The sequence below is a fragment of the Erythrolamprus reginae genome, chromosome Z (assembly GCF_031021105.1).
Source record: "Erythrolamprus reginae isolate rEryReg1 chromosome Z, rEryReg1.hap1, whole genome shotgun sequence".
Lineage (NCBI taxonomy): Eukaryota > Metazoa > Chordata > Lepidosauria > Squamata > Dipsadidae > Erythrolamprus > Erythrolamprus reginae.
Window position 1 is genome coordinate 9,155,075 of NC_091963.1, and position 27,599 is coordinate 9,182,673.

At 44.3% G+C, this 27,599-nt stretch overlaps 1 protein-coding gene across 5 annotated transcripts in view; it reads right to left on the reverse strand.

Annotated features, from left to right (window-relative positions):
* Nucleotides 1-1,167: 1,167 nt before the first annotated feature.
* Nucleotides 1,168-27,599, reverse strand: part of PRKAG2 (protein kinase AMP-activated non-catalytic subunit gamma 2) — a 247,892-nt gene continuing 221,460 nt past the window's right edge. For all 5 annotated transcript variants that reach the window (XM_070728762.1, XM_070728763.1, XM_070728767.1 and 2 more), the window contains 8 exons: nucleotides 26,764-26,809; nucleotides 24,763-24,817; nucleotides 23,448-23,574; nucleotides 20,853-21,018; nucleotides 19,691-19,728; nucleotides 17,831-17,977; nucleotides 3,288-3,381; nucleotides 1,168-1,909 (listed from right to left, as the gene is read on the reverse strand). In XM_070728762.1, coding sequence (XP_070584863.1) covers nucleotides 1,878-1,909; nucleotides 3,288-3,381; nucleotides 17,831-17,977; nucleotides 19,691-19,728; nucleotides 20,853-21,018; nucleotides 23,448-23,574; nucleotides 24,763-24,817; nucleotides 26,764-26,809 — 705 coding nt within the window. In that variant the 3' untranslated portion in view covers nucleotides 1,168-1,877. The remainder of the gene's footprint in view (nucleotides 1,910-3,287; nucleotides 3,382-17,830; nucleotides 17,978-19,690; nucleotides 19,729-20,852; nucleotides 21,019-23,447; nucleotides 23,575-24,762; nucleotides 24,818-26,763; nucleotides 26,810-27,599) is intronic.

Consider the following 27,599-nt stretch of genomic DNA (forward strand, 5'->3'; position numbering starts at 1 on the left):
AAATGAGTTTAAAGAATTATCCTATGAAAAAGATGAAATTGTGGAATAAAATGTTCTCACCAGTAAATTGTGTACATCTGCACACCTCAATTTGAATTCTGCCTTTATTTAAAGAGAGCATGGTCAAACAGGGCAGATGGATGCCTTTTCCAGATTGTTTTCTTCCATCAGTGTACATATTTAGTCTGTATAATTTTAAAAGTTAATATAAAAGCTGAGCATCTGTTCAACAAAATTAAGCAAGCTTTATAACTCTGTTTGAAATCTGTCTGCCTTTCAAGAGTTTGGTACCAGTATGCAATTCGGCAATGTAAAATTTTCCTTATTCAATATTTTAGAAAAATCCAGTGGTACTGATATACAGTAGTCCCTCACCTATCGCTGGTGTTACGTTCCAGACCTGGCCGCAATAGGTGAAATCCGCGATGGGGAATTTATCGACTGATAGTACTTATTTAAGTATTTATATTGTAATTGTTTGGTAAGTTTTCATTGTTTTAAGTGTTTATAAACCCTTCCCACACAGTATTTATTTTAGATACATTATTTAAATACAGTACAGTATTTACAATTTTTTAATTTTTTTTTTTGGGAAAAACCTGCCGATCGAGTTCAGCGGGCTGTTTAAATCTGCCGATCGACTTCCTCAGAAACCCGCGATGAAGTGAAGCCGCAGTCGGTGAAGCGCGGTATAGCAAGAGACTACTGTACAGGCATATTAAAGTAGCTGGAAAACTATCATAGATTTCATAGAACTGTTCAAAATGAGCATCGTGTGATCAGAGCTGAAGAAGCCACAAATTTCCCTAATCTCATTCCCTCAGGAATAACGGATCCCAGATTTTGGACACTTTCTATAAGTTAGACCATTTGAGATACCTTGGTTCAAAAATTGTTGCCTGTGATGCATCATTTCACCCAATTAAAGCTCATAGGAAAAGAGTGTTTTAGTAGTAGATAGATTTCTAGCACTATATTCTTACCTTCTGGCAAATTAAATTCAACGCACTTTATTCATTTAGAATACCACTATGTGATTTCTCTTTTTGGACAAATAAAACATGTTGGGTTGCAATACATTTAATAAACAATTTTCAACCTTTTGTGTAATGCACCTGTAAAGATGGTTTCTATCACCTGTTTTAGTAATGAGAGATTTGCTTCTTACATATGAATCAATGCTTTATTAATGAATATGGTGAAATTTAACTATCCACCAAAGATGTGTAAAAATTTGCAGAAATAAAAATAAATAAAGCTGCTTTTAATCAGTTTTGTTTACCATCTCTGTTCTGAATGTAACATTTAGAAACACACAGTTGTAATTAAAGTTAAAAGTAATCTACCGATATTTAAATTACAGCTTTTAGAACAAATCAAATGATAACTAAAATTGATTTGGTTTTAGGCTTAGCGACTTGAATTTTCAAACAGTGTCTTGTTTCGCAGAACAGGTTCTTTTACTATGATGGGCAACAGTGATGACATATTGTTGGCTTTTTGACATAAGGCACTCTGATATGAATATGCCATACACTTGCCTTATGTCAGAGTCTGTTGCTGACCAGTGACTTGTATCAGATTAAAACATAACATTAAATGCTATTCTTTTCCAGTGCATTTGAGATGGACATCAGATGAAATCTTTTGGCAAACATGTTGAAATGCAAGCCTGCATTGAATACAGAAGCTTTTTGTCATGCTGCTTGTTTTGCGACAGTCACTGGGAAATAATAGACTATCCATCACTTAGCCTAATACACACACATTCTCATCATCACTTGACTCTTCTCTACTGCCATCAATGTTCTTGAGGCAAAGATGACCCAGCCACTTTATTCAAATTCTTCTTTCCAAGGTGATTCTGTTCAAAGCAGTCATTCAGTTCCACTCTCCTTTTGCCGGGCGCCTGTTAATAAACAGCAATAGATAAATTTCTGGTATCTCTGTGTGATATGTGTATTTTCCCATTTACAGCTTGCTTTCTCTTAAAATATGTTTCCCTTGTAGTGTATTATCTGTAGGATTATTTCTCCTCTTTTTTATTCCTAATTAGTTCCTTTAGTGCAGTGGTCCCCAACGTTTTTTCCACCAGGGACGTTTCAGCAAGACAATTTTTCTATGGCCCGGTGGGGGCGGAAAGGGGTGTGGTTGGGGGCGGGATTAAGCATGGGGGTGCTGGTCCTCCCCGCCCCTCTTTTCCGCCATCACCCTGTGGCTGGCAGAACCTGCCTCTTGCCCAGCGGGAGCTAAGCGCTGGAGAGAGGGGGTCAGGCTGGCCCTCCTGCCTCCCCCCAGCCAGAAACGCAAAAGCGCCCCGCGGCAGAAGCCAAAAGAGGGCGGAAAAGTATAGTGTCTGAGCAGCAGTCCCTTTGGGACTGGGCGGCACAGAAATAATAAACAAACAAAAAAACAAACAAACAAATAAAAAACCCACCCTGTTTTGTGTCAGAGAATTTCAAAATAAAATACTGTACTGTGTGTCTATAACAGTGAGCTCATAATAGGGCAACCCTATCAATATCAAAATGCCACTTAAATAGTTGAGCTAGTTTCAAACTAGATTTTGATTTTCTTTCTCTCTTCCTTACTCCCATTCTTTTTCTTTCTCTTTTCCTTCCTCTCTTTTTTCTATCTGTTTCTCTCTCTTCCTCTCTTCCTCCTTCCTTCTCACTCTTTCCCTCTCGGCTTCTGGGCAGGTTTGGAAAACTCTGAGTTGATGATGATTTTTAAGTGAGCGATTGCTCACTGCTCAGCTTAGAGGGAACCATGGCGCCAAACATCAAGACCATTCAACTTGTAAAGTGGATGGCGTACAAACTTAATAAATAAATAAAAATAAACTTACCTAATACTTATTCCTTCTCCTATTTTTCCCCACAGTAGCCCTGTGAACTGAGCTGGGCTGAGAGAGGGATTGGTCCAAAGTCACCTAGTTGGTTTTCACGCCTAAGACAGGACTAGAACTCACCTGGTATCTAGCCTGGTGTCTTAACCATTGAAGAATCACTGGATTCTAAACCTAAGACTTAGCCAATTAGAAATTGGAAATGAAATTCCTACTTTTATAACTGCTTCTGGATCAAGTTTTAAGGATTCTTTTGAATGCTGAATGACTATTACATTTAAAGCACATGCATAAAAATATACTTATTGTCTTCAATTTCAATGGGTAATCCTTTCATAGTCTGCCAATGTTTTAGGAGTTGTTATAAAGATAAAAGCAACGTAAAATACTGATTGTGTTGCTAGAGAAAAAGCTTACTAGTCAAATGCGGAACTCATACCTGTTGGCGTAAGCACTAATGCTTGTAGGATGTCAGAGAGAGAGATGATACCTACAATAGTATCAGTTTCATTCACAACCACCAATCGATGAACCTACAAACACAATGCACATAACAGTAATGGCTGTTCAATTGTCCTCATAAGCACAATAAAAATAAGAATATTCAAGTTAAGAGACCATTGGATTATTTTATATAGAGGAATGCTTAGTTCCCAAATCAAATTAAGGTGAACAATTTAAGCACTTTCTAAAAAATGGATTTGTTTTCCTTTAGGGAGCCATTCTTACTTAAGTGATTTATTTAATCTACAAAGAGGAAACATTAGAAATGACATCTGTTTCCCCAAATTCCCATCTGATGTCTGGATCAAGATACTGTACATGTAGCTTTATTAACAATATGCCACTGCAACACATTCCAACTCCTGTTCTTAAGTACCAATCCTGTGCATTGGCACAGAGGTCCTTTCTGTGGACTTAGATAAAACTAAAGGCATATATATATTATACTAGAACAGATGAATTTTGCACAGCTAATCAAGAGTAATTGTTGGAAAACTAACATAGTATTAATTTAACAGCAATGATCCCCTTGTATGTAGATTATATTCATTGGTTCTAACAGAATTGCTACTGATTATATATACATTTAAGTACAAGATTCTTGATAAAAATAGAGATTATAACTAAATATTGAAATATAATCTAACAAGGAACAGGCTAATGCCAACAAGTCTATTTTTATGATAAAAGTGAAGTGTAATATTACCATCTTCAAACATAAACTATATTTAAAATTATAACAATCTAATAAAAGCTTCATCATAACTGTGCATTTTTATAATTTATGCTCTAAACAGTATAGTATGATAACATTTTCCCAGCAAACATTTTAACCCAAAGTCCAGTTGATTGCACCTGTCTTTTGGCCATTTTTGGGCTGTTTTCAGTGGAAGTTTTGGCCAAAAAAGAGGGGGCCCCCCTCCAATAAAAAGGCCAGAAATGGCCTTTTTTGGCCATTTTGGGAACTGCTTCCAGGCTGTTTTCTGGTGCTCCAGCACCTGTGAAGACCAGCATCAGAAACCAGAAGAGCAGCTGATGATGGCACGCATGCCTACAGAGAAGGCTCCGCGTGCCACCTCTGGCACATGCGACATAGGTTCGCCATCACGGGTTTAGGGGAATCAAATATATAGTCCTATTTAATAGGATTCAATCCAATCTGTAATATTAGATTAAGATTTGAATATTGTAGAAGTCAAGAGATGAATAAGCCTTCTGCATCTACATGCTGTTCCTCCCCCCCCCCCCCCCTTTTATGTGAGATGGGAAATAATTCAGAAGGCCATATTAATTATATCTTGCCGCTGGCCATTATTATGCTTATTTGTTTGTTTGTTTGTTTATTTGGTTGGTTGGTTGGTTGGTTGGATTTCTATGCCACACAACTCAGGGTGGCTTACAACAAGAATAAAATACAATACAATACAAGTGAAACCCAACCTAACACTAAAACTAATAATTAAAACTCAAATAGTATAAAAAGCCTTCATTCAACAGCCATCACACAATCACATCTATGACCAGAGCAAGATGTTAAGCTCAATGGCCCCAAGCCTGCTGACAGAGGTAAGTTGCAAAAGGCCAGGAGAGTTGGGGTGGTACGTATCTCTGGAAGGAGTTGGTTTCAGAGGGCTGGGGCAGCCACAGAGAAGGCTCTTCTTCCCCAGCCATGATTGCTTACCTGATGGAACCTGGAGGAGGCCAATTCTGTGGGACCTAACCAGCCGCTGAGATACATGAGGCAGAAGAGAGTCCTGTAAGTAGCCTGGTCCTAAGCTATGTAGGCAGGGATCAGCCCCGCCCAGAACTGGGGGGAATGCTGCTGCGGAAGCAGAAATGGAGCTGCACGTATAGCTCCATTACTACCCGCCATGCACATGCACCCGGTGCAATTCTGGTAAAAATTACTGGTTTTTTTCCCCCTTACATCTCACTGCCAGAAGAACGTTCGTGTGAGATTTTGGCTGTTGTACATACGCAGCAGCCAAATCTCGCTGTGGTGCCTAGAGCGGCAGCTGGGGCCATCAACAAGAGTGGCCTGGCGGAGCTCCAGCCACATGGCCCGCTGTCTGCTCTTCCGTGCCGCAGGCATCTATTGGCACATGCGGCAATGGTGCCTCAGTGCGGGAGAGAACAGAAGGCCGCATGGTAAGAACTTGGGACCACCTGGCTTGCTCCCCATACCATGGTCCATCTTCTCGGCACCCCTGCAGGAGGTTGCGCAAGCACTGGAGTGAGGCAAAAGGTAAGGGCCAAATGGGCTGCTCGTGGCATGGCACCGCAGTGAAACGGCAGGCTGCTTGTGGCAGAGCTGCCCTGCCTGGCGTAGCGGGCCGGCTGCTCATGACAGAGCCACTGCTTGCAGCGCGGTGGAGGGGGTGAGCAGACAAGCATGTATGGAAGTAAAACCCTGGAAATCTCTCTCGCACACATCCTCACGCACGATTTGGCTTCTGCACATAACAGCCTGTTCCGGTAGCACCGGGAATGGTGGCCCGCCGCTGCATGTAGGGCTTTGTAGGTCATAACCAACATTTTAAATTGCATCCAGACACCAATTGGCAACCAACACAGTTCACAGTGTGATGGTGAGATATGCGTATGCTATGCTTAGGAAGGCCCGTTATTGCTTGCACGGCTGCATTTTTCAACAACTGTAGTCTCCAAACATTCTTTAAAGATAGCCTCATATAGAGAGCATTGCAGTATTTGCTTTTGGCTTAGCATAAATTGTGTACATAGCCATAATAATTTAAGCAACTATGAGCAAAACGACCATTTCTGCCTTTTCCAAAAAAACATAATCAGAAATCCTAGTCATGTAGAATTAGTAATGGTATCTTTGAATACAGGCATTATGTCTGAATCTGGGAACTCCAGTTAGCAAAGATGCATGGAGATTTGGTGCTCTTAGATCCCAGCTCCAAGAACTTTACAGTTTAATCTTGAACTACCAATATTATCTTCTATTAGTCAAGAAAGGAAAATCACTTTAAACTTAAATAAGGGGATGCACTCCAAGACCAGGGAAGTCTTAATACCACTCTACTACGCCCTGGTCAAACCACACCTGGAGTACTGTATTCAGTTCTGGTCACCACACTTCAAAAGAGACACTGAAACTCTGGAGAAGGTGCAGAAAAGAGCAACCAAAATGATAAGGGGACTAGAAACCAAGACTTATGAAGAGAGACTGCGGGAACTGGGCATGGATAGCCTAGAGAAAAGGAGGGCCAGAGCGGACATGATAGCAATCTACAGGTATATGAGGGGTGCCGCAAAGAGGAGGGGATCACTTTATTCTCCAGGGCACCAGAGGGCCGGACGAGGAACAACGGCTGGAAGCTGACCAAGAGAGATTCAACCTGGAAATAAGGAAGAACTTCCTGACGGTCAGAACAATCAACCAGTGGAATAACCCAGAGGTCCCCAACCTTTTTTGCACCAGGGACCGGCTTTAAGCTAGACCAGTTTTCCATGGCCCGGGGGGGGGGGGGGAGCTAGCTGTCAGCGGCGCCGTAAAAGGGGCGATCAAGAGAGGAATGGGTGAATGAATGGACGGAGGGTGGGAAGGAAGGAAGGAAAGAGGGAAGGGACAGGAACAGAAGAAGGGTGCAAAGGAAGCAAGGAAAGGTGTGAAAGGGGAGAGTAAGAGAGGAAGGAGTGAAAGAAGGGAATGAGGGAGGAAAGAAGGGAGGAAGGAAAAGGAAAGCAAGAAATGGAGGGAGGAAAGGAAGGAAGGAAAGAAAGAAAGAAGGGGGGAAGGGACAGGAACAGAGGAAGGAAGCAAGGAAACTTATGAAAGGGGAGAGTAAGGGAAGAAGGTAGGAAGGAGAAAGAAAAGAAGAAATAGAGGAAGGGAAGGTAAAAGAGAGAAAGAAAAAGAGCAAGAAAGAAAGCAAGAAAGAGAAAGAAAGAAAGAAAGGCAACTTCAAAGAAAGGCTCACTGAGCATCTCTCACTCTCTCTCTCTTTCTCCACTGCAGCTGGAAGGAGAGTCCAGCATGGGTTATTAACCAATCCCATTGGTAGAGACTGAGTGAAAAATTTACATAAATTATTAGGCACCGCCCCCACACTGCTCCCATGAGCCCAGTTTTAAAAACTCAGTCACAGTGTAGAGACGTACTGAGTTTTGCTCTAGGAGCAATGAGTAAATAAAATCTGTCTTTTACATGTTTAATGTTTTTTCTTTTGTCTCCTTACAGGAAACGAAGACAAGGAGGACAGATGGGGTTGCTACCCTCCGCGGGCAGCAATCCCCAACGCTCTCCTCAGGGGTCGCTTCCCTCCGAGGGAACTTCCCCGAAAAGGAGCACCCAGCCTGGGGTCCCTGGCCTCCGTGGCCAGACCAGGGCTGTGAGCCAAAGGTGGGGGGGTCCGCCCCCCCCACTGGGAGGCTCAGGAGCGCTCGAGGAAAGACTCCGGGAGGACGGAGCAGCGCTCATCAGCTGTTCGGCGGCCGAGGAGACCGCCGCCGCCGCGAGCCGCCGCGAGCCGCCGCTAGAGACGCCGAAGCGTCTGACGGGCTGGGAAGCCCCCCCCCCCCGCCGTTGCCGATGCACAGAGGCAGCCGAAAAGCCGAGGACGCGGCTGCGGCTCGGCGGGGGACGCGGCGAAGAGCGGCCAGATGCCCGGGGCGGCCATGTGAAGCCGCGAGCGGCATGGGCAGCGCCATATTGGGGCCGCTTGGAGCGCGATTCCCCTATTGGCGCCAACCGGATGGACTTCCGGCAGCTGCTTGGCGCGAAGAGGCCAGGGACCTCAAGGCGCAGGCGCAGAGCCTCTGAGAGGCGAGACGCCATTTTTAAAGCAGCATTTGGTGACGAAGCTATTTATTCTGGCTACCGAGGAGTCTTTGGATCACAAAGGAGCTAAATTGACCATGGAGGACCAGCCTAGCGGCGAGAAGACTACATCCCCGGCCAGGCCTAAGGACAAGCCTAAGGGGAAGGCTAAAGATAAGTCCAAGTCCTCCCATTCCCCTGCTTCAGCCTCTTCTCTCAAGGAGGCTGAAAAACGCATCAAGGCCCTTGAGCAAAAGTTGGAAGCGGCCTTGCATAGCTCCCCAGCAGCGGTCCCTCTGACTCAGAGGCAGGCCTTCACACCAGACCCAATGACTCCCTTGTCACCACTTGGCCTATCTGGGGCTAGACAGGAAGACTGGTCCCCAGACCAACCATTTACTACTATGCCACCTGTACCCCCTTCTCCAGCCCCTTCATGGACCAGGCCTGGGTCATCAGGACATCCCAGGAGAGATCCACAGGGGCCATCAGCCACGTTCACGCCCACAGCGGCAGGGCTGAGGACACAGGCGGGCACTTGGCAAGACATACCACCAGATTTGCAGGATTTAATTGCAAATGTATACACGCAGGGCATAGCGACTGGAGCCCACCAGTATGCCCCAGTACCAACACAAGCACCAAGAAATGTGTGGTCAGCACCGCCCCCCTCGGGCTTGGGGTCCCTTTCAGAAGAACCACTATTGGGGGAGGACAGTGAGAAAGAATATGACTTTTCTGAGGATGAGGCCCCCCCAGAGCAACCAACCCCTGCAGGCTTGTTTAAGCCAAATCTGTTTCGAACACTGCTATTTAAGGCCAAGCAGGTAATGAACTTACCTGGGGCGGCCAAAGCAGCTGAAGAGGCAGGCAAGACCTCAGCTACTCTCCTCAGGGAGCCCCAACCCGAGTCGGACCATTTCCCAGCTTCGCATATCTTCGTGGAAGGGGTCAAGAAGCCTTGGCAGTACCCGGCAGCGGCCCAGGGACCGTCCAATTTAGAACGCAAATTTTATACCTTCGATGAGGAGGTTGAAAAATTGCTCGAGTACCCCCCAATCGATGAACCGGTTGTAACCTTGGTTTCCAGCGCCCTGGTTCCCTCGGAGACAGGAGAAAACCTGAAACCAGAGGAGAGGAAGGCGGAGACACTGCTGCGGAAGATCCACCAGATGGCTAGCTGGGGATTCAGGGCAGCAGCAGCGGCATCCTTCCTGAATAGGGCATCCCTGCTGTGGCTCCAGGAGATGCAATCTCGATTGGGCCCGGACGAGGGCAGACTTCGCCAGGATCTGAGTAAGTTGCAGGCGGCAGCTGAATTCTCCGCGGACGCCACCTTGCACGCAGCCAAGTTTTCCAGCAGGGGGATGGCCACGGCCCTGTCGGCCCGTCGCCTGCTGTGGTTGAGGAACTGGCCAGCGGACCTGAAGTCCAAGTGGCGGTTGGCATCGGCACCATTCCAGGGTGCGACACTCTTCGGCGATATCTTGAACAAGGTCCTCGTGGAGGACAAAGACAAGAGGAAAGTTCTTCCCAGGTCGGGCAGAAGGCAGGATCGGAGGTCCACCCCTTATGCGAGGCGGCAACAGCCGCGATGGGATAACTCTGCCAACACGACACAGCAGCAAAGACCCTTCAACCAGGGTCAATTCACGCAGCACACCTACAGAAGCGACCGGGGGTCGTTTCAGGACCGACCCAGGGGATACCAACAATCCCGGCGGCCCTTTCGGGGGGGCAACCACCGAGGTTTCCGCCGATCCAAATGACTTGCCCAGCCAGCTGCCGATCGGGGGGAAACTACAGCACTTCAGTACCTCCTGGCGCAGCACGTCCTCCGATCAGTGGGTCACCGCCACAGTGTCGGGAGGTCTACGGCTGGAGTTCGTTGGGCGACCCCCCAACCGAGTTATACACTGTCCAACGCTCCGAGATCCTCGGAAGAGACTACAACTGCAAGAGGAAATTTCACATTTGCTGGAGATCCAGGCCATAGAACCGGTACCCGCCCCAGGAGAGGGGCAGAGGCTTCTATTCAAGGATCTTCACCGTGCCCAAGACCTCAGGAGGCTGCAGGTTAATCCTCAACCTCAAACAACTAAACATTTACATCAAATACCGGAGATTTCATATGCACTCCCTACAGACCATCCTAGCCTCAATCAGGTCGCGCGACCTTCTGACGTCTATCGACTTGAAAGAGGCGTACCTTCATGTACCCATACACCCGGAGCACCGAAAATACCTGCGCTTCTGCTCCGAGGGAGTGCACTTCCAGTACAGAGCTATGCCATTTGGCCTTTCCTCCGCCCCACGAACCTTTACCAAGCTTCTGGATGCTCTGACGGCCCACCTGCGAGGGCACGCCATAAGGTTGATGGCATACCTGGACGACATCATTATATTGTCCAGGTCCCAAGTGCAGGCGAGGCGGGATCTGGTTCAGACCATACAAACACTGGAAGACCATGGCTTCACCATAAACATGGACAAGAGCCAACTGACACCCAGAACCAGGCTACAACATCTGGGGGCCATTATAGACACCCAAACCAATACGGTGTCACTCTCCCCAGAGAGGCTAGAGAACATCCAGCGTCTCATCGCCAGCCTCAGCCAACACAGAAGGGTTCCTCTATCGTTACTTTCAAAGGTTCTGGGAACCCTGGTGTCGGCCATCGGAATCGTTCCGTGGGCCAGACACCATATCCGGACCTTGCAGTGGTTCTTACTGCCAGCTCAGAGGACAAAGGTCAGCCACTCCCATCGGCAGGTCAACTTACCTCGGGAGGTCAAGGAGTCCCTAAAATGGTGGAAGTCCCAGGCAATTCGCAAGGGATCACCATTCCTCATGCAGGACAAAGTCATCCTTACCACAGACGCAAGTCTTTATGGTTGGGGAGCGCACATAGGACATCACATGGCGCAGGGCATCTGGACACCTACAGACTTAAGCCCCATAAACATCAACTTCCTCGAGCTCAGGGCAGTCCACTTAGCCCTTCGGACCTTCCTACCGTTCGTTCTGAACAGGCATGTCTTGATTTTAACAGACAACGTGGCGACCAGAGCCCACCTGAACCACCAAGGGGGTACGAGGTCGCAACGCCTTATGGAGGAGTCCAACGAGCTGTTCAACTGGGCCGAGGCACATCTAGCATCTCTGTCTGCGGAACACATCGCTGGGGATATCAACACGCAGGCGGACTGGCTCAGCAGGACCACCTTGGATCCATCAGAATGGAGGTTGGATCCAGGAATCTTCCAACAGATGTCTCACAGGTTCGGGGAACCCTCGGTGGACCTGTTCGCTACTCGGCAGAACGCTCAGACACCGAGGTTTTACTCGCGCTTTCCGGAACCGGGAGCGGAAGGGGTCAACGCCTTACTGACACCTTGGCCGACCGGCCTGCTTTACGCATTCCCTCCAGTGAACCTGATTCCAAGGGTGGTGGAGAAGATTCTGAGGGAGCGGGCGGAGGTGCTGATGATAGCACCGCATTGGCCACGTCGTCCGTGGTTCGCCGACTTGACTGCTATGTCCAGGTCACCACCATGGAGGATTCCGGATCACGTCATCTCCCTCAGCCAGGGGTCCCTGCAACATCCGGATCCCCAATGGCTACAACTAACCGTATGGCACTTGAGCGGCACAGACTGAGACATCTAGAGTTGCCGGAGAAGGTCATTGACACAATACAGGCCGCAAGGCGCCCTTCAACCTCTCGGATTTACCAAGCGTCGTGGGCGGCCTTCTGCAGGTTCTGCGACAGAGCAGGCAGGAATCCCAGAGATGCTTCCGTAATTACGGTATTGGAATTCCTCCAGTCAGGGATAGATCGGGGATTAGCCCCCAACACCCTCAGAAGACAGGTAGCGGCACTTGCTACCATGGTCCAGACATCAGAAGCTCGATCTCTAGCCTACCATCCACTAGTTAGAGACTTCATTCGGGGTGCTACAAACAGACACGCACCTCCGGTTAGGAGGTTTCCATCTTGGGACCTCACACTAGTGCTACAAGCGCTCACGAAACCACCTTTTGAGCCATTAAGGACGGTTTCCCTACGGATCCTTTCCATAAAAACGGCCTTTCTAGTGGCAATCACGTCGGCACGCAGGGTCTCTGAGCTTTCAGCCCTTTCTGTGAGGCCGGATTTGTGTATATTCCATCCCGACAGGGTGGTACTCCGTCTGGATCCCACCTTTATTCCAAAGGTGAATACACAGTTTCATAGAAAGCAGGAGTTGATCCTGCCGGACTTTTGCACACATGGAAATCACCCTTCCGAACTACGTTGGCATAAGGTGGATGTCAGAAGAGCCTTAAAAATATATATTAGGCGAACTGAACCGTTCAGGAAATCAGAGAAACTGTTTGTCTCTTTCTCTCAACATCACATGGGACTTGGAATCTCAGCCAAATCCATTAGTCGTTGGCTAAAAGATTGCATCACGGAGGCCTATAGAGCGGGTGGACACACCGTTCCAGCAGGATTAACGGCCCACTCGACCAGGAGCGCAGCTGCATCGGCAGCCTGGTCCACGCAGGCTTCTATCGATGACATCTGTAGAGCAGCTACCTGGGCAGCACCATCTACGTTTATTAAACATTATAAGTTGGATTCGTTTGCTTCAGCGGAGGCTGCATTCGGCAGGCGTGTTCTACAGAGAGTTTGTGCATCTCCAACGTCCCTTTCAAGACCTTCTCCCTCCCATGGACCTTAAAACTTTGGCATATCCCATGCTGGACTCTCCTTCCAGCTGCAGTGGAGAAGACCCGTTGTACCTACCTGAACGGTCTTCTCGATGCACTGGAAGGAGAGTCCAAACCCACCCGGCATGTTGAGTTCAAGGGTCGCCGGAGATGGGAGTTATAGTTATGTTTTGGCAATAAAAGTTGGTTATCCTCTTACATAGTTTTTTCGTTTTTAAAACTGGGCTCATGGGAGCAGTGTGGGGGCGGTGCCTAATAATTTATGTAAATTTTTCACTCAGTCTCTACCAATGGGATTGGTTAATAACCCATGCTGGACTCTCCTTCCAGTGCATCGAGAAGACCGTTCAGGTAGGTACAACGGGTCTTCTATCCCTCTTTCTTTCTTTCTCTTCCTTTCTCTCTCTCCTCTTCCTTTATCTCCTCTCTCTCTCCCTCTCTCTTTCTCTCCCCCCTCTCTCCCCTTTCCCTCTCTCTTTCTCTCTCTCCCTCTCTTGCTATCTCTCCCCCCTTTCCCTCTCTCTTTCTCTCTCTCCCTCTCTTGCTATCTCTCCCCCCTCTCCCTCTCTCTTTCTCCCTCTCCCTCTCTCTCTCTCCCCCTCTTTCTCTCTCTTCTTCTCACTTTCTCTCTCTTGTTTTCTTTCTGTCTCTTTTGCTTTCTCTCTCTCTCACTCTTTCTTGTTTTCTTTCTCACGCTCTTTCTCTCTCTTGTTCTCTCTCTTGCTATCTCTTTCTCCCCCCCTTTCTCTCACTCTCTCTTTCTCACTTTCTCTCTATCTTGCTGTCTGTTGCTATCACTCACTCTCGTTCTCCGTTCTTCTCAGCGGTGACGCGCGCACGCCCTGCCCGCCTCACCTTTGCGAGAGCACTTTCACCCCGGGCTCTCAGCAAGGGGGTTTGCAGGAGAGGTGGGGCCGGCGAAGGTGATATTCAATGTCGGGGGCGCACAGGCGGTTGCACGCGCTCCCTATGTCCCTGCTAGCCCACTCGGAATATTCAAAATAAGAAAAGCCTTCGCCGGCAAAGGTTTTTCTTATTTTGAATACTCCGAGTGGGCTAGCAGGGAGATAGGGAGAGCGTGCAACCGCTCGTGCGCCCCCGACATTGAAGACCTCTGCTGAGAAAAGCCTTTGCCGGCATTTCCTCTCGGCGTCAAGGAGGCGCAGCGGCGGGCGGACAGAGGGAAGGGGGGGCAGCGGCGTCCCTCCTGGCCTTGGCGGGCCGCCCGACCCTCCCCACCTCCTGCAAACGCAGCGGGCGGCGGGGGGAGAGCGAGGAGCCGGTTCCGGCGGGCGCGGGGCTTGGCTGGCTGGCGGGGGGAGCGCCGCTGGTGGTGCGGAAAGGCCGAGGGGGCCCTGGCGCCGCAGACCGGCTGAAAACCCCCAACGGCCCGGTGCCGGTCCGCGGACCGGCGGTTGGGGACCTCTGGAATAACCTACCAGCGGACGTTGTGAACTCCAATACTCTGGACATTTTAAAGAGGAGATTGGACTGCCATTTGGCTGGGGTGCTATAGGGTTCCTGCTTAGGCAGGGGGTTGGACTTGATGACCTGCATGGTCCCTTTCAACTCAATCAATCAATCAATCAATTAATTAAATTACATTAAAATAAATAAAATAAATAAATGTAAATTGGATTCTTTGTAAGCCATTCCTTGTTTTTCTGGATCAAACACTGCTTTCACATAAAAGGGAAATGAAAAACTGCATATTGAATCCTTGCATTTATAACCTCTATAGATTTATAAAGCAAAGGAAAATCAAAAGCAGAGACGTAACTGCTTCACATTTAATGATCAAGTTGCCAGTCCCACCTTGTAACGCCTGTATTTAACAGTTATATGAAACAGTTATAGGCAGCAGATCTTTTTTTACTCCTCTTCACTTCATTTAATCCAATTGAGGGTCTTGTAGAACTCATCAACTTGTTATACCGTGTCTCATGTCTAGTAATTTACTGTTTAGGTTACTGTAAATGAATTGTATACGAGTTTTAAAAATGGTCTCAAAAATTCTATTTCTCAATATTTGATAGCAACAGCATTAACTGGACTGATCAGAGGATCGAGGGAAAGTTGTTCATTTGATTAAAAAGGCAAACAGATTATCATTTCTGCAGGGTATTTCAAGAAATATTATCCTTTGGTAAAATAAAATGACAGTGATAAATGATCCTACCTAGCATTCCTACCTTAAACGGAATCCTAAGGGCCACTATTTCCCTATTCCTACAATAAAGGTGATATTTTATGGCAGAAATGGGGAATCTATGGCCTTTTAGATGTGCTGAACTTCAACTCCCAGTATTGTCTTGTTAGCCAGGCCATGCTGTTAAATTTCAACAACAACCTGAATGGCTCAGATTTCCCACCTCTGTAAACTGCTCTTCTTGTTACCATTTTCTCATTTTGTGTTGTTGTGATTCAGCCTGAGGCTCCTCAGGGACCGGCTGGATTTCTGCCGGATCCATGCCCAGAGGAGGAGGACAGTGAACAGGAAGGGGAGGACCAGGCAGACGGGGGAGAGGAACGTCAGGAAGAGGAGGAGGGAGAGCAGCCTGAGACCCCTGGGGGGGGGGGCTCTCCCCAGCTAGTAGCCTGGATTCATTGGATGAAGACGCACAGGCTATAATAGACATGAGGCAGCGACGTGCAGCTCAAAGACGGGGCCAATTAGAAAGGTATTTCCATCCCTGAATTGGCAACAGCTGGGTTTGGGTGTGGTTCTCCTCAGCAGGGTTGAAAAGGCAGGCCCGCCCTTACAGTCTTGTAGAGAGTTATCAACTGGGAGTCCTGTGACCTTGCTTCGATTCTCGGCGTCTCTGATCTTGGCTTGTGGCCTAGAAGTCTGGAAGACTTGGGGGAGGCGTGGGTTTTATTATCTCCAGCGTTGTTTTTGCCAGCAAGAATCCTGTTTTATTGCCTGGCCTTCGTGAAACCTCTGTGAAGCTTCATAGTGTTCCTGTCTGTAAGAACAGTTTTTGTTACCTGTGTTTGCTTTGAATTATATAAACTGCCTTTGCTTTTTACCAGTGTGTCTGGATACTCTTTTTGGTTGGTGTTGGCGTCTGGGGGGACCCAGACAGAACATGTGTCCATTTTGGAAACACTGCGAATTGAAAAGGACTGGTAAAAGAAAGGGTGGGCACTCTGTCAAAAGGTAAGCACACAGAATCAAGTCAAGATTTTCCAACAATGGAGGACAGAGGTGAACCACCTACCAGCCAGGCAATTTAGAGTTCCTCTTCTCTTGTATTTGAACAGTCATCCCCATCTGATACAAATGAGGAACACAGGAAAGAAACAGAAAAGGGGGGAAATTCTATTTTTATAGATATTAGTCTTATATTGGTGATATTTTATGTAGGAATATGTTGAATGGATTCAAATGTTTCTGACTGCTGCACCGATTTAATCAAGTAATCTTTCTTTTCAAGTTTGGTAACTTTCTTACACAAATGGACTCCTGAATAATATATAACTGTAATTAATTTGTTTGCTAAATTTATCTTTCTTTGCTGTAGAGCAGTGATTTTCAACCTTTTTTGAGCCATGGCACATTTTTTACATTTACAAAACCCTGGGGCACATTGAGGGGGGGGGGGGCGGCTTAAAAAGTTTGGACAAATTTTTTTCCTCTCTCCCTCCCTTTCGCTCTATTTCTCTCTCCCTCCCTCTTTCTCTCTCTTCTTCTTTTTTCTCTCTCTCCATCCCTCTTTCTTTCTTCTTTTTTGCTCTCTTTCTCCCTCCCTCCCTCCATGTCTTTCTCTCTCCCACTATCCCTTCCTCTCTCTCTCTCTTTCTCTCTCTCTTTTCTTTCTCTCTCTTTCTTTCTCTCTCTTGTTTTCTTTTTCTCTCTTTCTGTCTTTCTTTTTCTCTCTCTTTCTTTCTCTTTTTCTCTCTCTTGCTTTCTTTCTCTCTCCCTCTTTCTTTCTTTCTCTCTCTCTTTCTCTCTCTTGTTTTCTTTCTTGCTTTCTCTCTCTCTCTTTCTTTCTCTCTCTGAGCTTCGCAGCACACCTGACCATGTCTCACGGCACACTGGTTGAAACACACTGCTGTAGAGGCTCAAAAAAGCTTGACTCTTGACTTTTTTGTAATTTGTTTGTGTCTTCATTTGACTGCAGAGCAAAATATTTCAAGCCACTGTTGATTTTAGTTGTATAGAAAATAATTCAGGATATTTTGGTTTATTTTTTCTAATTATAGTTTGAAAAGATGGTAGTTGGAAGAAGATAATTGGAAAAAGAAACCATAAGCAATGACTGGTTATATGGGGAAATTACCCATGCATTCTCAAAATCCAGCCAAATACTATTTGAAAAAGCAGAAAGCAGTAAAAATTTAGGATACATGAATGTGTATGCTAGAATGAAATGGGTATACATTTCTAGCCTGCCTAAGTTGTCTGCAAGTGAATCAAACTTGCAAGCAAAGCAAACAACACCTTTATCCTACAGAAGATATGCAGTGTTTTGAGGGTACATCTCAATTATCCCTAATTTAGAATAGACTGCTGATTGCTTAAAAAGTGAGAGGTTGAACAGTTTTTTCTTATTCACTTTTTAAGCTATTTTAATTATCACATAAAGGTGTGTTAACAGAATGTTTCTATCATGCTGTTCTCACACATCTTCAACACATTTGTTCCTAGCGGTTCTTAAATGTTTTGATGGTTTAATCCATTCACATCAACAAATTTTTTCTAAACTATCTATATTTACATAGCAAGACCACTTGGAAATCTCAATAAAAGTGGCATACTTAGAAATGTAACAATCCTTATAAATCAATGTAAAAAGCAAAATTATATAATAAATTTACTGCACTTTTTTTAAAAAATGTGGCTGAATATGTTTGAATGTGTTTTGTATTATATCATGATATTCTTATACTGTTACCATCTATGTACTCTTTGGAAAAATCTCACAAGCAGTGCTATTCAAAAAACTACTGTGCCCACCTCCCAAATTCTCACCTCAGCTTTAACTATCCGATCCACAATTGTCTCCAGCGTTTCCAACTTATTACATTTCACAACACCTTCAAAATACTGAGAGCGATGTTGGAGAGCTTGTGTCACTGTGATATCTAAGTTATTATAAGTTTTTTCAGCAGCAAGATTCTAAGGGGGGAAAAGGCAGTTACAGATGAGTCAATTCCACTTTTTTATGCACAGCCAACAAATTTCATTATTTTACTCCAGAAGTGTGACCCACATGTTATGATTTAACTAATGGAAAAAAAGCGAAGTAGACAAACCTGTACATGCCCCCATGATATTACCATACATTCCATATTTTGGGTTAATTGGGTACAAGAAAAGGTTTTAAACAAAGCATACTACACATTAGTGGTACTTAATTTTTAACTTTCTAAAGATCTTGGAGTGGGGATGGGGATATGGAGAACATGTTGCTTGCCTGTCTCCTCTCAACTTTTTCCCTTTCCTTTCACTTTGTCCCAGCATTCTCATTAATGACAATTAGCAAGCCCTATTTAACCATGGTAGCATATTATAATTTTGAATTTAAAAGAGGCAATGATCACAAAAAGAGAAAAAAGCAGGAAAAGACAACAGAACACTTCTAATTTCCTATCTTTGATTTTAAGATATGAAAGCACGGGATACTGCAAACTATTGTTCAACCTCAACCAAGAATTTTATTCCCACTTTTTACATAGAACCCATGGAATAATTTAGATTAGTTTAGATTGCTTTAGATAAGATTAAATCAAAGTACAGTGATCCCCCGATCATTGCGAGGGTTCCGTTCCAGGACCCCTAGCAATGATCGGGTTTTCGCGAAGTAGCGCTGCGGAAGTAAAAACACCATCTGCGCATGCGCAGATGGTGTTTTTACTTCCGCAGCGCTAGCGAGGAGCCGAAGATTGGGGTTCCTGGGAAGGGGACTCAGCTGGGAAGCGGCGCTGGGGTTTCCCCACCGCCCACGCAAACTCCTCGCTGCCGCTCGCCCGCCCTTCGCCCGCCCACGCCGCTCGCTCGCGCCGCTTCCCAGCTGAGTCTTGAAGCCAATTCGCTTCAGGACTCAGCTGGGAAGCGGCGCGAGCGAACGGCGTGGGCGGGCGAGCCGCGGGCGCGCGGGCAGGCAGGCGGCGGACAAGCCGTTCGCTCGCACCGCTCGCGCCGCTTCCCAGCTGAGTCCTGAAGCCAATTCGCTTCAGGACTCAGCTGGGAAGCGGCGTGAGCGAACGGCGTGGGCGGGCGAAGGGCGGGCGAGCGGCAGCGAGGAGTTTGCGTGGGCGGTGGGGAAACTCCTCGCTGATGCCCGCCGCTCGCCCTCCCGCCAGCAAGAGGGGGAAGACCCAGGGAAGCCGCCCAGCAGCTGATCTGCCCGGCGCCATCTACGCATGAGTGCCCATAGAAAAAAAGGGCGCGCATGAGCAGATGTTGTTTTGACTTCCGGGTTGAAAAATCGCGATTTAGCCCGTTCGCAATGATCGGGATCGTGATACCCGGGGGATCACTGTACTGTATTCATAAAATAAAACCTCAAATTTATTTTTCTCATTTTACTTAACAGTTTTGCTGCTGTCTCTTTATAATATTTATGTGAAATTCACTATGCTAAACACAATTTCTAAATGCATCATACATTGCTTTTGGAAATACCATGTTACATGAACTCGGAGTATGATCTATTTTATGATTACTGTTCTAGTAGGGGAGGGGGGGGTAACTAGTTCAGTAGTTATAAAGAAGCTTTCAAAATATAACTTCATACAGAGTAACCCTAATCCTATGAACCAGGGCATATTACAGTGGTCAAAGTGAAAAACTAAGTCAAAAATATTCTTAAAAAGCAATAATACTTACTATAACATCAAATTTGGAATAAATATCTACAACTTTTCCTAAAAAGGGAAAAAGATAAGCCTTATAAGGTGATCGCAAATAATTTACAACTCAAATTAATATTATTTCCACATTTTGGAAAGAGAACACTTGCTTTTCTAGCTTTATGGGCTAAGGAAAACAACTAAGAAAAGAACACGAACTCTTTGACACAACTGAATTGCAAATTCAATATGAGAAGAAATAGAATATTTACCTGAACATTAAAGCACATATCCTTGTTTATATATTTAGATGTTTTGGAATATTAACAATTTTGGTGAATGACCTATCTTTGGAATAAATCTGATTCGTTTTGCTGGACTTTGACCCAGCAATGACAATGACATGGGGTGATTAGCCATATTTTTCGGCTGACCAATTCCGAGATGATATTGCGGAACTATGTTAGTTCCCAGTACAGTGGTCCCTCAATTTTCGCGGGTTCGAACTTCGCGAAACGGCTATACAACGGTTTTTCAAAAATATTAATTAAAAAATACTTTGCTGTTTTTTTCCCTATACCATGGTTTTTCCCGCCCGATGACGTCATACGTCATCGCCAAACTTTCATCCACCTTTAATAAATATTTTTTTTAATAAACTTTAATAAATAAACATGGTGAGTAATAATCCAAATGGTTGCTAAGGGAATGAGAAATTGCAGTTTAGGGGTTTAAAGTGTTAAGGGAAGGCTTGTGATACTGTTCATAGCCAAAAATAGTGTATTTACTTCCGCATCTCTACTTCGCGGAAATTCGACTTTCGCGGGCGGTCTCGGAACGCATCCCCCGCGAAAAGCGAGGGAACACTGTATATGATTTTTAGGGCTTCCTGGAATAATGCTTATTTCTTTTTTTAAAAAAACATCCACATGACGCTATAGGAAAAGTTATCCAGAATGTTGGCTGGGGAATTCTGGGAGTTGAAAACCATGCATCCTAAACTTGTCAACGTTGAGAAACAGTGATCTAAATAAATAATGAAATCTTCAAAGATTTTTCTAATTAGATATGCACAATATTTTGATATGGTGTGGGCATAAAAGTGCTTCAGATCTCAATCCTGCACATCTGCATTTTGTGGTTGTCGTCTATAGTATTCAAAACAAACAGTAACAAACTTAATAATCCTTATTATTCACCTGATTCATCCACAACAGGTAGTGCTGATATCCGTCTATCTACAAATATATTCAAGGCTTTAATGATAGGAGTGTCTGGATGTATAAAGGCAATATTATGGTAAGTTCCTATTCCAAGTTCATCCAGATTTTTCTTCATGAAGGCAGGCTTTGGCATTTCTGACACCTTGAAAAAAAGTATAAAAGACAAATTTATAAAAATAATCATTTGAAAAGCATTTTTCAGGCACATAAGCCAATGTTCTTTAAAAACAAACAAACAAACCCTGCACGAGGAATGTATTTCTTCAGTTCTTCCACTTTAATAAATCCTTAAATAAATATTTAAACCAATTCTGAAATTTAGTAAGCCTAAAATTAGTGTGCAAACTCAAATCTAAATGTCACATTTGTTTAAAATGAATATTCAGCTTTTAGTTCTTTTATTTGTTTGTTTGACTTTTATGTCGCCCCTCTCCAGGAAATCGGGGCGGTTTACAACATATAATAAAACAATATATAGCATTTCAGATCCAATTAATTAAATATAAAATATAAAAAACCCAAAAGCCATTAAAAACAGTCATTCCCATTCAACCAGTCTTCTCTCAGCACATTCATCGGCCAGGGGGCAAGAATCTAGTGGCCCCAAGCCTGGCGGCATAAATGAGTTAAGACTCTTGCGGAAAGCGAGGACGGTGGGGGCAGGAAGAATCTCTGGGGGAAACTGATTCCAGAGGGCCAGAGCCCTCACAGAGAAGGCTCTTCCCCTAGGCTCCACCAATCGACATTATCTAGTTGAAGGGACCTGGAGAAGGCTAACTCTGTGGGACCTGACCGGTTGCTGGGATTCATGCGGCAGAAGACAGTCCCTTAGGCATTCTGGCCCGATGCTATGTAGGGCTTTATAGGTCATAACCAACATTTTGAATTGCATCCGGAAACCAATTGGCAGCCAATGCAGTCCGTAGAGTGTTGGAGAGATATGTCTAGGTAGTCCCATGACTGCTCACGTGGCTGCATTTTGCACAATTTGCAGTTTCTGAACACTCTTCAGAGGTAGCCCATGTAGAGAGCATTGCAGTAGGCAAACCTTGAGGTGATACGGGCATGAGTGAATGTGAGTAAAGACTCCCTGTCCAAATAGGGCTGCAACTGGTGTATCAGGCGAACCTGGGCAAATGCCCCCCTCCCCACTGCTGAAAGATGTTCTAAAGTCAGCTGTGGATCAAGGAGGACACTCAAGTTGCGAACCCTCTCTGAGGAGGTCAAAAGTCTTCACCCCCCCCCCCCCCCCGGGTGATGTACAGACAGATGGAAGTGTCCTTGGGAGGAAGCACCCAAAGCCACTCCATCTTGTCGAGATTGAGCTTGAGCCTGTTAGCACCCATCCAGACCCTAACAGCCTCCAGACACCAGCACATCACTTCCACTGCTTCACTGAGTGGACACGGGGTGGAGATGTACTGATGACAACTCACCTCGTGTCCTTAGATGATCTCACCGAGCGATTTCCTGTAGATATTGAACAGCAGGTGAAAGAGGACCGACCCCTGAGGAACCCCACAAGGGATGGACCTCGGAGCCGACCTCTGAGCCCCCACTAACACTGACTGCGACCACCAAAGAGGCAGGAGAGAACCACCACAAAACAGTGCCTCCCACTCCCCAGCCCTCCAGTCAGCGCAGAAGGATACCATGGCCGATGTTATCAAAAGCCGCTGAGAGGTCAAGGAGCACCAGGATAGACGATAAACCCCTATCCCGGGCCCACCAGAGATCATCCATCATCGCGACAAAAGCAGTTTCCATGCTGTAGCCGGGTCTGAATCCTGACTGGTGAGGGCCCAGATAATGTTTCATGTTTCATCCTCTCAATGCTTCTATCAATGGAGTGCTCTACTTTTACCACTGTCCTTATTTGGAATGTCAGAAATCATCTTAGATAAAACTTTCACAGCTTTGAAATTTTCAGTGTTAATTTTTCCTGTATGTGTCATGGGAACTGTAAATCTCTTTCCAAGATGTATTGCTCACTGAATAAACCCCCACCTCCTGTCCCCTCCCAGGAGACCTTAATGAATCAGAAAGGGCAGAGATCTAAAACACAGGACAAGCTGACAGCTCTGAGAAGCTCTGTTCAGCAGGGCCAATAGTTTTGAATTTTATTTTTCTTTATTTCATTTCACCTGTTCATGTTTTTACCATTTAGCATTTATTTCTCTTTCATTTCATGTCACAACCTACCATCTGCCATCGTGTTCAAACAATGGCATTGATACTGACCTCCATAACCCATCATCACTTGGGACACGACACTTTTACATTTAATAGATAAGGTGCAAACCGAATTATCTGATTTACACATACCAATGTCACATGCAGCTATCCATATTAATGCAACCAAAGTAGACCTTACTAAACTGTGCTTTTCCATACAAGGTAGAATATATGATGTACAGACAATCTGGCTAGTCAATACACTGCTGTTTGCGTTTTGCAAACTAGAAGGTAAATGTAATGAGTGTACTGACATAAACCCAGGATATTTTTAAAACATTCATACAGTTGTTTTACTAGATAATTAGCACAGAAATAGTATATAGTTCTACTTACAAAAAGCTGGAGAAACTTGAGTATTCTTTTATGGGTAAGTATATAAAGTGCATTTCCACTCACAGGATCAATAACTGGTAATCTGTGGATTTTGTTTTTGATCAGTGAATATACAGCATCAAAAAGGCTAAATAGAAAATAATTGCAATTATTAGTACCATTCTATTGACATTTCAAAATGACATTTCCGCACTATAAAAGAATTACGGTAATCAAAATTAAAAATATAAATGATTCTTAATAAACACAATTTTAAGGAAATTGTGAAAACTGAAGAATATACAATTTTAATTCTCAACTAGACAAGTTATGTATATTTTAATACCAATATTATATATAAAAAAGTAAGAACATTCTAAGAGAAGAGTCATTGGCAGTCGAGTTGTCGAGGCGTGGAGCTCATTGCCGGACTCAGTGGTGTCGGCCCCTAACCCCCAACGTTTCTCCCAGGGACTCTCCACGATTGACCTCTCCGGGTTCCTGGGAGGCCAGTGGGGGGCGTGCGTGGGTGCACTGATGTGCCTGTCATCCCCTGTCCAATTGTCTTTCCTTGTCCCTTTTATCTTATATATTCTCTCCTTTATATATATTCTCTTCCTATCTACTTCTCTTCTTCTTTACTTCCTATCTTTATATACATTACTTAATGTCTATTCTCTTTCATATGTACTGTATATTGGACAAAGAATAAAATAAAATAAATACAAATAAATAAATAAATAAAATAAGAAGAGTTGTGGGAAGATATATAGCAGAGAAAGAAGAAAGTTATCAAGGCTCAAAGTTATTGATAGTGAGCAGTAAGCTGATAATTCAAAGTTGATAATTGATCTATAAAGGTAAAGGTTTCCGTAGTGTTCAACTCTAGTGCACTCTGTTTCTCAGCTGGGGAAGCCAGTATTATCCAAAAACATTTTCCTTAGTATGAATACTGTTTTCTTCTCATGAAGTGATAGCTATTTATGTATTCGCATTTGCAGCTTTCGAACTGTTAGGTGGGCAGGAGCTGGGCCAAGGAACAGGAGCTCACTCGGTTGCATAGCACACAGGTCTCGAACCTGGACTGTCAGTTTATCAGCTGAGAAGCTCGGCATCTTTAACTGCTGAGCAGTTGCTGCCTCAAACTCATCTACAAGCCATCAGTAAAAGAATATTAAAATGAGTTAGCAGATAATTGAGTGCCATAAAAGTCCCTAACCTGATAGATATTGAATTAGTTTTAAGTTCTTTGAAATAGTGTGATAAAAATAACAACGTTTATAATAAAACATTAACAGAATTTACAATAAAAAAGGTAAGGGAAAGAATTATATACCTTGCATCAGGTGAAATATTCACTAAGGGTTTAAAGGTTTCTTGCAAATAAAGCTCTGTATAATTAAAAAGAATATTTTCATAAACCTATGATATTCAATAAATATTTCATAACAATAAACATTTCTTTTCTAAAGAAATGAGCACCTGTTGACTTCTTTTTTTTTTTTTAATAAATTTTATTGATTTTATAAGTTTACAAAAAACAAACGTATAACAGTGCACAGTGCATGTGCCCATCACCAAACAACACACACCCCCCATCACCCCCACCACCCCTATAGAAGGATTCAAAGACTTTTGAATTATTTGTCTATCTATTAATCCTTGGCTCTATCTTGAACGCTTTTTTTTACTAAAAGAGTGATTGTAGTTTATTTTTCGTATTTACATCACAGATTCTACTTAACATATAATCTTTTACCTGTTGACTTCTTAACTCAAAAATAATTAAATAATCATAATAAATGGAGAAAATTGGAAAAATAGTTTTCAGAACAAAATAACCACTAGAGGTCACTATAGTCTGAGGATGAATATCACAATTATAATAAAAATTGTGGAAAGTATTTTAGAGAAAGTTTGGGATTGCCCGGGTGTTTACATTTCAGAAGGGTAATTTTTTAAAAACTCAGATCATCAAATAAGCTATCAATATTTTTCTACAATACATGGCAGGTCTAGGGGACCCATCCTTAATAAAATAAAACTAAGACAAGACTCATAGTCACTATCTACAATGGAACTTGTTTTTCCAGTTCCAACAGGGGAAATTATTGCAATGATTATATGAGAAATATAATGTGATTGAAATAATATACACATAGTCCCTGACTTAAAATAGTTCATTTAGTGACCATTCAAAGTTGCAATAACACTGGCAAAAATCACTTACAACTAGTGCAGCATCCTCATGATCAGATGATCAAAATTCAGATGGTTAGCAACTGGTTCATATTTATGACAGTTGAAATGTCTAGGGTCATGTGATTTCCCCCCCCCCCCTTGCAATCTTCTGATAAGTAAAGTCAATGGGAAAGCCACATTTGCTTAACCACCATGTTACTAACTTGACTGCAATGATTCCTTTAACAACTGTTGCAAGACAGGTTGCAAAATGGGGCAAAACTCAATATAGTGGTCCCTGGACTTTCGCAGGTCCAACTTTCGCGGAAAGGCTATACCATGAATTTTTAAAAAATATTAATGGAAAAAAATACTCCGCGTTTTTTTGAACACGAGTTTTCCTGCGGCTGCCCGATGTACAGTACTGTGCGTTTTAACTCTCCTCCACCCCAGCCGTCCTGCTTCTTTAAATAAAAGCTCCACTTCCGCCCCAGCCTCCCGATACCTCCCCTTTAATTCTCGGAGCCTCTTTTCCGCCACCGTTGCTTACTGCTGCCTGACACTGCCGCCTCTTCTTCCCCCACCCACTTAAGCCGTCTCCCTTAGCGGTACCATCCGACCTCCCAGCTAACCAGCCTGGAATCCTGGCTTTGAGTCCTGGCCTGGATCCCTCTTGCCTTGAGTTTCCCCTTCCCTGACCCTGAGCACTGGTGCTGCCGCCATCGCCATGGGTGATGCCGGCAGCAACCGCAGCAAAGCCCCCAGCTTGCCGCCTTGTTGCCCCCGTGGGTTCTGAGGGTAAGTAAAACCAGGAATGGAGGAGGGAGGGGGAGGGAGGAAGGGAGTGTCTGTAATTCGCGGAAATTTGACTTTTGCAGGCGGTCTTAGAACATATTCCCCGCGAAAGTCAAGAGACCACTGTAAATGTTTCATTTAGCAACATAAATATGTTATAACTTGAGGACTATCTGTAGAAATATAGTGGAAAGTAATACTCTAACTGGAATAAGCGTCAAGATTCATTAAGTTAGTTCTGCATGTAAGGATATGATCTTTTTACAGGTATATTATTCTTCAATTTGGGGAATATTAAAAAACCCAGTAAACTAGTTTGGAGGATCACATTCATTTTCACTGGTTTACTGTATATACTTACCTCTCCATGTTTCAATTTTGTGCTCCTCCAGTTCGTAGATTTGTACCTGTAAAAAAGAAAGAGAAACAGGTATATGTATGGTTTTATAACAAGGGTTTTTAGCTGTTTTAGTATTGGATTTTTACATTCTGTTTTTGTCACTGTTGTTAGCCGCCCCGAGTCCACGGACAGGGGCGGCATACAAATCCAATAAATAAAATAAAATAAATAAATAAATAAATAAATATATACTATATATACATGTGAAACTTGAAAAATTAGAATATCGTGCAAAAGTTCATTTACTTCAGCAGTGCAACTTAAAAGGTGAAACTAATATATGAAAGAGACTCATTACATGTAAAGCAAGATAGTTCAAGCCATAATTTGTCATAATTGTGATGATTATGGGGTACAGCTCATGGAAACCCCAAATCCACAATCTCAGAAAATTAAAATATTACATGTGATCAATAGAAAAAAGGATTGTACATAGAACAATATCAGACCTCTGAAAAATATAAACATGAATATGTACTTGATTTGAGCACGTTTTGTAGCAATTACTGCCTCAATGCGGTGTGGCTTGGAAGATATCAGCCTGTGGCATTGCAAAGGTGTCATGGAAGACCAGGATTCTTCAACAGTGGCCTTCATCTCTTCTGCACTGTTCGGTCTCATGTCTCTCATTTTTCTCTTGGCAATGCCCTATAAACTCTCTATGGGGTTCAGTTCAGGCCAGTTTGCTGGCCAATCAAACACAGCAATCCCATGGTCATTGAACCAGGTTTTGGTACTTTTGGCAGTCTGGGCCAAGTCCTGCTAGAGAATGAAGTCAGCATGCCCATAAAGACTGT